The following is a 13,891-nucleotide window of genomic DNA, read 5'->3' on the forward strand; positions in this document are numbered from 1 at the left end:
CAGGGAGGTGCAGGGTCATCACCCGCACCGGCCGACTCAGCCGGGGCCACCTCCTACCTGCGTCAAGTGGCTGTAGCTCCCAGCCCCGGCTCTGCAGGCGAGATCCTCCTGACCCAGGCGGGGTGGGTGGGGGGTGGGAGGGGAAAAGCAGCAAGCAACGGGGGGCGAGGAGGGGAGGGAGGGAGGAGAGGAGTAGCTGGGGGCAGGGCCTTAGGGGAAGAGGTGGGGCAGGGGCAGGGCTTTGGGGGGGAACAGGTGAGGAAGGGGCAGGGCCTTGGGGGGAAGAGGCGTGGCAGGGGTGGGGCCTAGGGTGACCAGATGTCCTGATTTTATAGGGACAGTTCAATTTTTGGGTCTTTTTCTTATATAGGCTCCTATTACCCCCCACCTCCCATCCTGATTTTTCACATTTGCTGTCTGGGCACTCTAGTGGAGCCTCAGGGGGAAGAGGCGTGGCGGGGGGGGCCTCGGGGGAAGAGGCGTGGCAGGGGTGGGGCCTCGGGGGAAGAGGCATGGCAGGGGAAGTTCCAGCACTTCACCTGGAGTGTCCGGCTTTTAAATTTTACAAAGCTGGCAACCTACTCCCATGGCGTCCCGCACCAGGTGCGGAGCAGCGACTTTGCTCGATAACCCTCAGCTTGGCACTGGACTGGAGCCAGGTGTCTGCAGCTAGCAAGAGCGTAGTGATGCATGAGCTCCCCCAAGCTCGGCCCTGGGATCTCTCCTGGCTGGGACCCATGCTCCAGCTCCCAGCCCCACAGCCATGGCCCTGAGCCAGAGCAGAGATTCCACTGCCCAGAGTAGGAGCGGGCGCATGGAGGAGAGCACATTTGCCAGAAGGGGCCTGCAGATGGACTCACAGGCTGGGCATGATGAGAATTACAGTGGCTGCTGCCCAGGCACTCACCGACACAGTTCTTCCCATCCAGGGTCCGGTCATACCCTTCCTGGCACAGGCACTGGAAGGAGCCAATGCTGTTTATACACTGGCCATTCCGACACACCTGCCCCCCCAGGGAGGAGCACTCGTCAATGTCTGCAGAGAGCAGGAGAGAAAAGCACAGTGGGACAAACCCACAGGGTGAGTGTGTGACATCCGGCCCTCACACCCACACAGCTGTTACTGTGAGACACTGAAACTTATTCCCTCACAGCTGTGACTGTCAGATACCCTACCCTCACACCCATAAGTTGTGACTGTGTGTGACACCCAACCCTCACACCCACACAGCCATCACCATGTGTCACCCAACCCTTATGCCCTCACAGCTGCAACTGTGTGTGACACCAAACCCTCACACCCACACAGCCATCACCATGTGTCACCCAACCCTTATGCCCTCACAGCTGCAACTGTGTGTGACACCAAACCCTCAGACCCACACCGTGTGTCGCCTGATCCTTACTCTCACACAGCTGTGACTGAGTGACACTCAACCCTCATCCGCACACGGCTGTCACTGTGTTTATAACCAATCCTTGTTCCCACACAGCCATGACTGTGAGATATCTGACTAGGGTGACCAGATGTCCCAATTTTATAGGGACAGTCCCGATTTTTGGGTCTTTTTCTTACATAGGCTCCTATTACCCCAACCCCAGTCCCGATTTTTCACACTTGCTATCTGGTCACCCTATATCTGACTCTCACACCAACACAGCTGTGACTATGTGACACCTGACTCTCATGCCTACAGAGCATTGACTCTGTGTGACACTGGACTCTCTCACCCATGCAGTCATTATTGTGTGTCAGCTCAAAGCCAGGGAAGCACAGGCAGTTGTAGGAGCCGACTGTATTCTTGCAGGTGCCGTTCCCACAGGGCTGCCGGTCACATTCATCAATATCTGAAAAGAGAAGATCAATGCAGATCAGGGGCTGAGTCCTCGCTTGCCTGGGGCTGGGCAGTCAGTCAGTGCCGCTCATGGTGGGGGCGGCAGCCTGGTGCGGCTTAGGTGAGCACGAGGACTCAGAAACCTGGGGCCGAGGAGATGCAATGGCCCAGCTCTCTGCTTGCCTTACGACGTGCTATGGCCCGTCCTCCCCCTGCAAGCCCACCCACCAGGGGCCCAAAGAGCACTCGCTTCCTTTGGAAAGGGCTTAAATCTATAGGGAGTAGTCCATGGGGCTGCCGAGCCATCTGCACTGACCCATGCACATGGTTTGCTCTCCTGTGGCCTTGAACCCGTTGTGACAGATGCAGATATAGCTGCCCTCGGTGTCCACACAGTCCCCGTGGCTGCAGACATTGGGGATTTCCTGGCATTCATTGCGACCTATAACAAAAGAACCCAGAAAGCAGTGAATAGGAAAGACCCCAACCAAAGTGGGAACAGATGCCTTGGCCACGTGGCTTCCATGCCTGTGGCTACCAGCTGGCAGCAGTCTTGCTGAGCAGCAGCCCTGCCAACACCCACGATTGTACCTCAAATCTCATGATATCTGGTGTTTTAATGAAAGCCCCAGCTCCCGGAGCTCTGAGAAGCTCAGGACTTGTTTCTAAAAATAGCAAGTTGCTAGCTCTCCTGGCTGCAGAAAAGCATGTGAGAGCAGGACCCCTTGAGCAAGGCCTCTAACTGCTCAGAACACAGAGGCAAAGAAAAAGGACCCAGAATTTATTATTTTTTGAAATCTTCTGATTTTTTTTTAGCCAATCACATGATTTTAGGGGCCCTGATTCATGGACTGCAGAGGTATGAAATTAGAACATAAGAATGGCCATAATGTGTCCGACCAAAGGTCCATCTAGCCCAGTATCCTGTCTTCTGGCAGTGGCCAGTGCCTGGTGCTCCAGAGGGAATGAACAGAACATGGCAATTATCAAGTGATCTAACCCATCATGCAGTCCCAGCTTCTGGCAGTCAGAGGTTTAGGGACACCCAGAGCAGCATGGGGCTGCATCCCTGACCATCTGGGCTACTAGCCATTGGCCCGTCTTCACTCTTCCCCAACATATTGTGTGTGTCTGATAAATCTGTTCTTTACTACAGTTTCAACCAATTTGCCTGGTACTGAAGTTAGGCTTCCCAGCCTGTAATTGCCAGGATTGCCTCTGGAGCCCTTTTCAAAAATAGGCGTCACATTAGCTTCCCGCCAGTCATGTGATAAAGAGGCATGCTTCAGCAATAGGTTACATACCACAGCTAGTAATACTGCAGTTTTATATCTGAGTTCCTTCAGAACTCCTGAGTGACCATCTGATCCTGGGGACTCATTACTGTTCAATTGATCAATTTGTTCCAAAACCTCCTCCATTGACACCTCAATCTGGGACAGTTCCTCAGACTTGTCACCTAAAACAAATGGCTCAGGTGTGGGAATCTCTCTCACAACCTCTGCAGTGAAGACCAATGCAAAGAATTCATTTAGGTTCTCCTGAATGGCCTTGTCTTACTTGAGTGATCCCTTAGACCTTGATTGTCCAGTGGCCCCACTGATTGTATGATAGGCTTCCCGGTTCTGATGTACTTACACAAAAATTTGCTATTCGTTTTTGTGTCTTTTGCTAGTTGCTCCTCAAATTCTTTTTTGGCCTGCCTGATTATACTGCTACACTTGACTTGCAAGAGTTTATGCTCCTTTCTATTTTCCTCTGTAGAATTTGAATTCCAATTTTTAAATCATGTGATTTTTAAAGGATACCTCTAACTGTCTCTTTTACTCTATTGTTTAGCCATGGTGGCATATTTTGGTCTTCTTACTGTTCTTTTTTTAATTTGGGGTGTACATTTAGTTGAGCCCCTATTATGGTGTTTTTAAAGAGTTTCCATGCAGCTTGCAGGCATTGCACTCTTGTGACTGTTCCTTTTCGTTTCTGTTTAACTGGCCTCCTCATTGTTGTGTAGTTCTCCTTTCCACAAGGACGTTAAATTACATTATGGTCACTATTACTGAGCGGTTCAGCTATATTCACCTCTTGGACCAGATCCTGTGCTCCACTTTGGACTAAATCAAGAATTGCCTCTCCTCTGGTGAGTTCCAGGACTAACTGCTCCAAGCAACAGTCATTAATAGTGTTTAGAAACTTTATCTCAGCACCCCATCCTGAGGTGACATGTACCAGTCAATATGAAGATAGTTGAAATCCCACAGTATTATTGAGTTTTCTATTTTTATAGCCTCTCTAATCTCCTGAAGCATTTCACACTCACCATCACCATCCTGGTCAGGTGGTCGGTAGTACATCCCTGCTGCTATGTTCTTATTATTGTGGAAGTAGGGAATGTCAAGCAGGGAACGTCTATCCAGAGAGATTCTATGGTACAGTTTGATTCATTTAAGATTTTTACTATATTGACTCTGTGCTTTCTTTCACCTATAGTGCCCCTCCCCCAACAGCATGACCTACTCTGTTATTCCGATAGATTTTGTACCCTGGAATTACTGTGTCCCATTGATTATCATCAATTATCATCGTTCCACCAGTTTTTGTAGGCCAACAGCCTCATTTAATACCAGGTGCTCAAGTTCACCCATCTTAGTATAACACTTCTAGTATTTGTATACAAACACTCCTATACAATCTGTCAATGTTTAGTTGTCTGGCTTCATGTGATGTAATTGAATGGGACTCTTTTTTGTTTGCCTGTTTCTCTTCAGATCCTACCTGTACTTTATCACATTCTATCCTCTCCTCTTCACTAGCATATAGAGCAGGGGTAGTCAATATGCAGATTGTGGGCCAAATCTGGACCACCAGATGCTTTTAAATGGACCCCAAAGTCTTTTTATTCACAACTTATTATCATCATTATTGTTATTTTTTTATTATTTTTTCTGGCGTCTGGACCTTGACTATACCTTGACCAAGAAATCTGGATCTTGACTAAAAATAATTGACTATCCCTGATATAGAGAATCCCATTTAACAAATCCTCTCCTAAGGGATCTGAACAGTGTGCTCCTCTGCCCCAATCGGCTTTCCATCAGCCCTCATCGGAATGAGACTGCCCCATCGAGAGGAATACATCCTGACCCAGTAGCACAATTCATCCTAATGGGCGTTCTTCTCCCACCCTCTCCAAAAGTCTAGCCTGGCCCTGCAGTGGAATATCAGTTTTCAAGACTATCTTGCTAGGCATGGGGGCTTGAGAGCAATCTGAATATGAAAATCAGCTCCTATCAGAAAAACAACGTGGAGTCCGGTGGCACCTTAAAGACTAACAGATTTATTTGGGCATAAGCTTTCATGGGTAAAAAACCTACTTCTTCAGATGAGATATTTTACCCATGAAAGCTTATGCCCAAATAAATCTGTTACTCTTTAAGGTGCCACTGGACTCCTTGTTATTTTTGTGGATACAGACTAACACGGCTCCCCGGCTCCCCGATACTTGACTCCTTATCAGAGGGGCTGTGTTTGAGGATCTCCTTGTCCAAATGACCCTCCCCCCCCACTTGAACCATTAACCCTTTCCTGGGGCCTGCTGTGATGAAATGATGTTAGGGGGAGGGATGGCACCACTTTAGTTAATGTTGCAGCAGGATTTCAATTTTAAAAGCAGTAAAAAGACCTATCAAACTTCTGTCTTCTGTGTTAGAGTCTCACTGAAAATGTTTGTTATAGTCTGTGTACTGCTTGATTTTTTTATAGCAGTTTGTTGGGGGGGGGGAGATCATTTAAGGTTTGCTATGACTGTTCTAAAAAGGGCCGTGTAATTCAATGTTTCCTATTGTCTGGCATTTCCTTTGGACCTCTTTCCAAGGAAGTAAAGCACTTTGAAGGGTGAAAATGACAGGTGGGATGCCTTGGTTGCTGTGACTGGATGAATGATTGTAGAACACTGAAACTTGTTCTCTGTGTTTATTTTTATGATAAATATGAGTTAGTCTTTTGACCAAGGACAGTATCCTGGTGCCACATTAGTTGGCATCGACTGTCCTTCGAATAGGGCTCTCTGTCATGGGTGCGTATCCTGGTGCTCAGCAAGCCCTTCCATCATGCTGCCATTGAGGAGAATCTCATATACTTGCTCTTCTTTGATCACAATCAGTCCCATTGCTCAGGAACGAGGGGGGAGGAGCATGCAGCATGATCGCTTTACCCTAATGCTACTGCTTCCTAGAGTCCTTCATCTTCCATCTAATAATAATAATTAATATTATTTTTCTTGATGATACTTTTAAAGTACAATCTGAGTCTGTATGTGTATTTAGAGCATTTTGCCATGTGAGGTGTTAAACCAGAAGTTTTTCTCTCAAGGCAAACCTTCCAGCAGGAGCCCCTGCAGAATACAGGCAGAACATGCGACACACACATTTATTTCTCAGAAAGCTGTGAAGAGCAGGACTTGAATTCACAGTACTTGGGTGCTGTTCAGGTTAAATGCCACAGTATGCCACCCTGAATCACCTGGCTGCCTGCAAACACTGGCTTGCAATAGAGCCCCTGTCCTAATGCATCTGCACAAATGACTTTGCCTGTCTTCTCAGCTTGGCTTGAGCTGGACTAGAGATCCAACTTTTAGTCAGAATTACTTTTAAAATATTGCTTCCTCCAAGGCCCAGTGGGTGCCAGACACTGGCTGAAATTAAACCGGGGCAGATGAGATCTGCTTGGGGACGACCAGAGCCAAAGTGTGAGCCTCAGGTTTGTGCAAAAAAAGAAGAAGTAAGAACTGTAAAATTTTGATGGCATCTGATTTTTAGGGGGGCTGTAACTCAGGAACCCCTTGCTCAAACAACCTCAAGTCTGGACCAGTAACCTTATCCCAGACCCCCAGGAGATACAGCAATTTTCAAGACAATCTGACTCAACATGTGGATTTTAGAGCATTTAGAAAAAATCAGCTGTCAAACAGCAAGCCAGTCTCAACCATAATCTTCATGGTGCTACTATAATAATCCAGACCTAGGAAGTGAGCTTGTCTGCTTCTCCACAGCCCAGGGACAAGGAAAGGTGCAGGCAATGGCAGTGTAAGCTGCCCCCATACTTGCCTCCCCCATGCACCCACCCCTAACCTAGAGGGGACGGGAGTATTTAATTCCCTCCGGGATTATCCCATGTACCCACTCAATTTTCTGATGTGCCCGTTAGCTACTGAACGGATGTAGCATTTCTGCGCTGACCCCAGACCTCTGTGTCCCTCTGAGTGTGGAGCCCCCATGGATCCTCTGAGTGTGGAGCCCCCATGGATCCTCTGAGTGTGGAGCAGGTCACAGGCACGAGACTTGTAAAAGAACCCGAGTCTCCTTCCAAAACCATGACTGTGATGAGAACAATGATAGCCTCCCAGTTCCATTCCTGCCATCCCACAGTACAAGCCTCGGCAATGGAAACCCTTCCTAGACAAAGAGACGAGGTGAAGTGTGCTAGTGCACATCACTAGCAGTCCACGCTGCTTCCTGATGGCGGCTCTGTGCCCCACTTGAGCATTGCCTCTGCTATAGGTAGTCAACAGTGCCCATCTTACCCACACAGGCTCCGCTAGGTGACAGCTTGTATCCGGTTGAGCATTCGCACCTGTAACTGCCCGGGATGTTGATGCAATCAGCATTGCGCTGGCAAAGGTTCTCCCCGCTGCTGCATTCATCAATGTCTGCACAGAGAAAGAAACACTGACACTGCTGGCCCAGGGTGTGCGAGACCCTGGTGTCAGTCACTATGACACTGTGGGAGAACTGGAGCAGCCAAACCTCTCAGGCTGACCGTGCAGGGTGTGCCAGACCCTGGCATCACCACGTCGCTGTGGGAGAACTGGAGCAGCCAAACCACTGACTGACCGTGCAGGATGTGCCAGACCCTAGCGTCACCACGTCACTGTGGGAAAACCAGAACGGCCAAACCACTGACTGACCGTGCAGGGTGTGCCAGACCCTGGCCTCACCATGTCACTGTGGGAGAACCGGAGCAGCAAACCACTGACTGACCATGCAGGGTGTGCCAGACCCTGGCATCACCACGTCACTGTGGGAAAACCAGAACGGCCAAACCACTGACTGACCGTGCAGGGTGTGCCAGACCCTGGCATCACCACGTCGCTGTGGGAAAACCAGAATGGCCAAACCACTGACTGACCGTGCAGGGTGTGCCAGACCCTGGCATCACCACGTCGCTGTGGGAGAACCAGAACAGCCAAACCACTGACTGACTGTGCAGGGTGTGCGAGACCCTGGCGTCACCACGTCGCTGTGGGAGAACCGGAGCAGCAAACCACTGACTGACCGTGCAGGGTGTGCCAGACCCTGGCGTCACCACGTCACTGTGGGAGAACCAGAACGGCCAAACCACTGACTGACCGTGCAGGGTGTGCCAGACACAGAGAGATTTTTTTAAAATGGCAAAATTGTTTTGATTTCATTTTCTCAAAAATGTTTCAATCAAAATGTGCCGTTTACCGTTTATTTGGATAGTTGCTGGGGTTTGAAATAAGAAATGTGTTTTGGGTTGGATTTAAACCAAAAGCTATTTCAAAACATCATTTTCATAAATGTCTTATCTCAAAAATGGGAAGTGAAAAATGAAAGCTGCCAAGAACACACTCTGTTGTCAAGTCTACACTTAAAACTCCGGTTGACATACTCCGGTGCTCAGGGGAGGCCGCGGCGATGCGGATGGAAGAATGCTTCCTTCAATCCAGCTACTGTCACTCAGGGAGGCAGCATTTCCACAGTGGCAGAAATCCCCTGTAGGCTGCATCTACGCTATGGGGTTATGTTGGCACAGCTATGGCACCCTAGCTGTGCCGCTTATAGTCCCTGCAGTGTGGACATGGCCTGGCAAAACAACAACTTTTAAAACGCCTTTAAAAGACCATGTTTTGGGTGGAAATAGCTCTGTTTGGAGAGTTTGGCCTTCCCTGATGATCACCCACAAGGCACTGTCTACACTGCACTCCCAGCCCAGGGCTCTGAGACGTGGGCTTTCCAAGCTCATGCCTGAGCGTCCACACTGCATTGCAAACATGGCTTACAGTGCTGGACGCAGGTCTCACAGCAGTGCTAATGTGCCCATACAGCACTACACAGACCTCCTGACTCAGGTCTGTGGCTTGACCTGTGTCCACACTGCAGAATGACAGGCTTGGACCTGAATCACAGCGGGACTTGGGCTCTGAGCAGGGTCCTGGGACCTGAGTCCTTGCTGACCAGCGTCAGATTGATTTGTGTTGGACAGAAGAGGGGCTCTGGGCTCAAACCTGTGTCAGAGCCCGGGGCATGGTGTGCAGAGCTGGTCTCTTGCTCCTCATTAGTACCACAGTGATGTGCCATGCTGAGGGCCTGTCACTGTCTGCTCTGCCAGCCTGACTATGAGCCCTGGGGGCAGCCAGCCCTGCAGCCCCAGCCCGTTACCTTCGCAGATAAGCAGAATGTTGTTGTAGCTGAAACCGATGGGGCACTCGCACCGGAAGGAGCCAATCTGGTTGATGCAGACGCCATTGGTGCAGATAGCAGGAATCTCACTGCACTCGTCAATATCTGCACAGAGAACAACATCCCGTCAGCGACCAGAGGGGCGGAGGACTGGGGGAGGAGAGAGTCAGGGTCATGACGTCTGTCCCCCGCTCCTTGCTGTAGCACTGGGGGTCCCAGGTCCAGCTATGAATATTTACAATGAGGGAGGAGGATCACTCTCCATGGCCTTGGCAGGAAGTGGCTGTAGGCTACAAAGACTGGCTTTCCCTTTCCTCCCTTGGTGGAGGCAGGGCCTGGGCTGTTCTGCTCTGGCCGGAGGCGAAACAGAGGTCGCTGACGGAACCTGTACTGGCTGGGCAAGTTTGGAAAGAATCCCAAATGAGTCCATGACTTTGCCCCTCCCCTGCACTGACTCCTGCTAGTGCCCCTGGGGCTGGCTCCAGCCTGGGAGAGCAGCTGGGAGGGGAAGCTGAACTGACAACCCAGGAAATGCCACTTGGTCATGCTGAAATGACCAGTGATTCCACCGTTGGCTCATCAAGTCCCGGACCAGGAGCCCTCTGCCCAGCTGCCGGGCACAGCTGCTCACACAACTTCGGCAACTTGGTCTCTGCTTCTACACTCTGGGCTTCTTGGAGACTGGAAAATCAATGGGTCTTCCCCTTGCTCCGTTCAGTCCTGTCCCAGAGCCAGAAGAGCTCGGCACCAAGGCCTGGGGGGAGACCCGACAGGGATAACATCTGCTCTCGCCTGAACCGCCAGGGCTAGGCAGGGCCGGCTTTAGGAAGTGCGGGGCCCAATTTGAACATTTTCGGCGGGGCCCCGGCAGGGATGACTAAAAAAAAAACATGTAAAAAAACCCGCTTCATTTCTTCCATGTATTATTTACTTTCCATAATTATATAAATAATAATAAAATAATATATTACATACATTGCTGGCTGGAGGCAGGGCAGGGGCAGGTCAGGGTCTGACTGGAGGTAGGGTCTGGCTGGAGGCAGGGCAAGGGGTGCAGGGTTGGCTGCGGGCAGGGCAGGGCGTGCGGGGCTGGCTGGAGACAGGGGCTGGTACGGGCAGGGCAGGGCAGGGGGTGCGGGGCTGGTGCGGGCAGGGGGTGCAGCAGGGGCTGGCTGCGGGCAGGGGGTGTGCGGCTGGCTGGAGACAGGGGCTGGCTGTGGGCAGGGCAGGGGGTGTGGGGTTTGGGGCTGGTGCAGGCAGGGGGTGCAGCAGGGGCTGGCTGCGGGCAGGGCAGGGGCTCCCCTGCTTCTACCGCACCAGCCCTTTAAATAGCCGCCAGAGCCCCCCACTACCCCAGGGCTCTAGGGGCTATTTAAAGGGCCCGGGGCTCCCCTGCTTCTACTGCCCTTTAAATAGCCGAGGGAGCCCTGGGGAAGTGGCGGGGTCCAGCGGCTAGTTAAAGGGTCGGGGTGGTAGAAGCAAGGGGAGCCCCAGACTTTGTAAATAGCCCCCAGAGCCCCGCAGCCCAGGGCTCCAGAAGTGGGGCTCTGGTGGCAATTTAAAGGGCCTGGGGCTCCAGCCCCTGCTGGGAGCCCCAGGCCCTTTAAATTGCCCCATGGGGAAGCCGGCCACCCCAGTACAGTGTACCGGCAGCGGCAAGGGCGCGGGGCCCTCTTAGGCGCAGGGCCCGATTCAAGGGAATCGGCTGAATTGGCCTAAAGCCAGCCCTGGGGCTAGGGACTCCATCCTTCAAATGCTACAGAGCAGCACCAGGATAGGTCGCAAGATCCTAGACCTTGACAGCACATCCAGAGGAGCATCTTCCTTTCTCTCCCCTGGAATCCAGACCTCATCTCTCAGCCTCTCTTCTGCAGTGCTCCACACCCTCTGCAAAGGACAATCGGTGCCACTGGCGGGCGGGAGCGAGTGCTAGGAGTTTAGCTGTCAGGGCTCTGTGCCCTTTGTGCCAGCGACTGCAGGAGCACTGCGCTCTCTTATGCAGTACTGGCCTGGCCACGCCCTGGTCCTGCCTGTGGGAGCCTTCGGTTCTCGTCTATGCTGATGGCAACTGTCACACTGGGGGGCTCCATCTTTATTGTGTCTCACTGAGTCTGGGTCCCGCCAGGGCCTTCCCTTTCTATGCATCATCACTCAGACCTGGGGATCCTGCAGCGTGACTCTTACTTTCCAAGGCAGAAGGGACCTTTGTGACCTCCTCTATAACACAGTTGTGGCGACTGGTGTGTGGTGCTGCCTACCTGCTCCATTACTGTTCTGTCTCCTGGTTCCTGCACCCTGAATTCAGGGTTCCTGTTCCTGTTTACGGCTGTGTGTGTGTGTGCACGCATGTGGGTGAGTGTGTGTGCATGTGTGTGGATGTGTGCACATAGATTCATAGAATATCAGGGTTGGAAGGGACCTCAGGAGGTCATCTAGTCCAACCCCCTGCTCAAAGCAGGACCAATTCCCAACTAAATCATCCCAGCCAGAGCTTTGTCAAGCCTGACCTTAAAAACCTCTAAGGAAGGAGATTCCACCACTTCCCTAGGGAACCCATTCCAGTGCTTCACCACCCTCCTAGTGAAAAAGTTTTTCCTAATATCCAACCTAAACCTCCCCGACTGCAACTCGAGACTCCTTATTCTCTCGTCTGGTATCACTGAGAACAGTCTAGATCCATCCTCTTTGGAACCCCCTTTCAGGTAGTTGAAAGCAGCTATCAAATCCCCCCTCAATCTTCTCGTCTGCAGACTAAACAATCCCAGTTCCCTCAGCCTCTCCTTATAAGTCATGTGCTCCAGCCCCCTGATCATTTTTGTTGCCCTCCGCTGGACTCTTTCCAATTTTTCCACATCCTTCTTGTAGTGTGGGGCCCACACACATACACACACTCTGCTGCTACATGTCCTACAGGCCCACTCTGCTGTTCCCACTGTTACCATGTTTGTTTGGACTATTGCTGACCCAATGGGTTCACGTTATTACATGTTTTGACTGACAACCTCCCTGGGTGTCCTGCTTCATTTTTTGTGTGGTTTTGGACTGCTATTCCAGGGTGCCTCTGAGCATAACATCACGGTGCCGAGGATGGGATGAATCCATGTGAACTCCTACAGCAGAGCTTTGAGCAAACCAACCCCTCTTAGTGTAGAAATTGCCAGCGATGGAGAACTCACCACGACCCCTGGTAAACTGTTCCAAGGGTTAATTGCTCTCACTGTTAAAAACGTACACCTTCTTTCGAGTCTGAATTTTTCTAGCTTCAACTTCCAGCCCTTGGCTCGTGTTAGAGCTTTCCCTGCCAGACTGAAGAGCTCATTTGTCAAATATTTGTTCCCCATGTAGATACTTATAGAGTGTAATCAGCTCACCCCTTGCCTTCTCTTTGCTAAGCTAAATAGATGGAGCTCCTTGAGTCTCTCACTAGAAGGCTGAATTTTCAGTCCTTTGATCATTCTCATGGCTCTTCTCTGACCCCTCTCCAGCCTACCAATACCAGAGTGGCTGGCCTCTCTCTGAGAGCGGAACTTGGCTTCTTTGCTACTGGGGGTGACACACATGTGAGGGAAAGACCCCAGCTCAAGTGTCAGGCTCCAGCTGACCCTGTCAGGCATTCAGCATAACTCAAAGCTCTCAGAATGCTCCGAGATGAGGGCCATGGGCGAGCGCCCTCCTCCTGCCCAGTGGAACTCTACCCTCAGGGTAAAGCTCATCTTTGGGAGACAGAACCATGCAGACATCCCGGGCCATGCTGGGTGTGTGGAACACCCCCAGGAACCAAGGACCAGCCCACACCTCTCCGCCTCCTGCAACAAGTGCCAGGTGTATCTTCTGACTGGCCTCTGAGAGAGCGCAGAGCAGCCGGGTAATTGATAAAAAATAACCCTACCAAAACAGAGACTGCACTGCACGCACGATTCTACCCTGGGGAGAGGAAGAGAGCGAGAAGGAACCACATGGGACATGTGAGTCTCGTCACTTAATGATGTCGTGGATGGTGCTTAGATACTCTGGTGATGAGGGAGGGATAAGAATAGAATCGAGCTGAGCGAAGCTGAGCCAGCACGGGGCACACACAAAACCCCAGGGATCTCTGTAAGCAGCGTCCACGTGCATACGCAGCCACACGGTGATGCCCTTAGTCTAGGGTTACCATATTTCAGCAAGCAAAAAAGAGGACGGGAGGAGCCCCGCCCCTGTCCTGCCCTAGCCCCACCCCTTCCACTCTCTCCCACTTCCCGCCCCCCTCAGAACCTCCAACCCTCCCCCTTCTCCTTGTCCCATGACTGCCCCCTCCTAGGACCCCTGCCCCTAACTGCCCCCCAGGACTCCACCCCCTACCTAAGCCTCCCTGCCTCTTGTCCCCTGACTGTCCCCTCCTGAGAACCTCCCCCCACCCTAACTGCCCCCCTAGGACCCTACCCCCTGTCCCCTGACTGCCCCAACCCTTATCCACACCCCCACCCCCAGACAGACCCCCGGGACTCCCACACCCCATCCAACCACTCCCCCTCTCCTGACGCCCCCCCCCAGAACTCCCGACCCATCGCCCCCCCCCTTCCAAGTATTCAGTTCTGC

The 13,891-nt window shown here is 51.8% G+C and overlaps 1 protein-coding gene across 1 annotated transcript in view; it reads right to left on the bottom strand.

Moving 5' to 3' along the window:
* FBN3 (fibrillin 3) overlaps positions 1 to 13,891 on the bottom strand; it is a 272,873-nt gene that overhangs the window by 43,009 nt on the left and 215,973 nt on the right. The window contains 7 exon segments of the mRNA XM_034754983.1: positions 908 to 1,036; positions 1,732 to 1,848; positions 2,152 to 2,277; positions 7,414 to 7,539; positions 9,293 to 9,418; positions 12,800 to 12,828; positions 13,568 to 13,581. Coding sequence (XP_034610874.1) covers positions 908 to 1,036; positions 1,732 to 1,848; positions 2,152 to 2,277; positions 7,414 to 7,539; positions 9,293 to 9,418; positions 12,800 to 12,828; positions 13,568 to 13,581 — 667 coding nt within the window.

Source organism: Trachemys scripta, chromosome 22 (assembly GCF_013100865.1).
Source record: "Trachemys scripta elegans isolate TJP31775 chromosome 22, CAS_Tse_1.0, whole genome shotgun sequence".
Classification (NCBI taxonomy): domain Eukaryota; kingdom Metazoa; phylum Chordata; order Testudines; family Emydidae; genus Trachemys; species Trachemys scripta.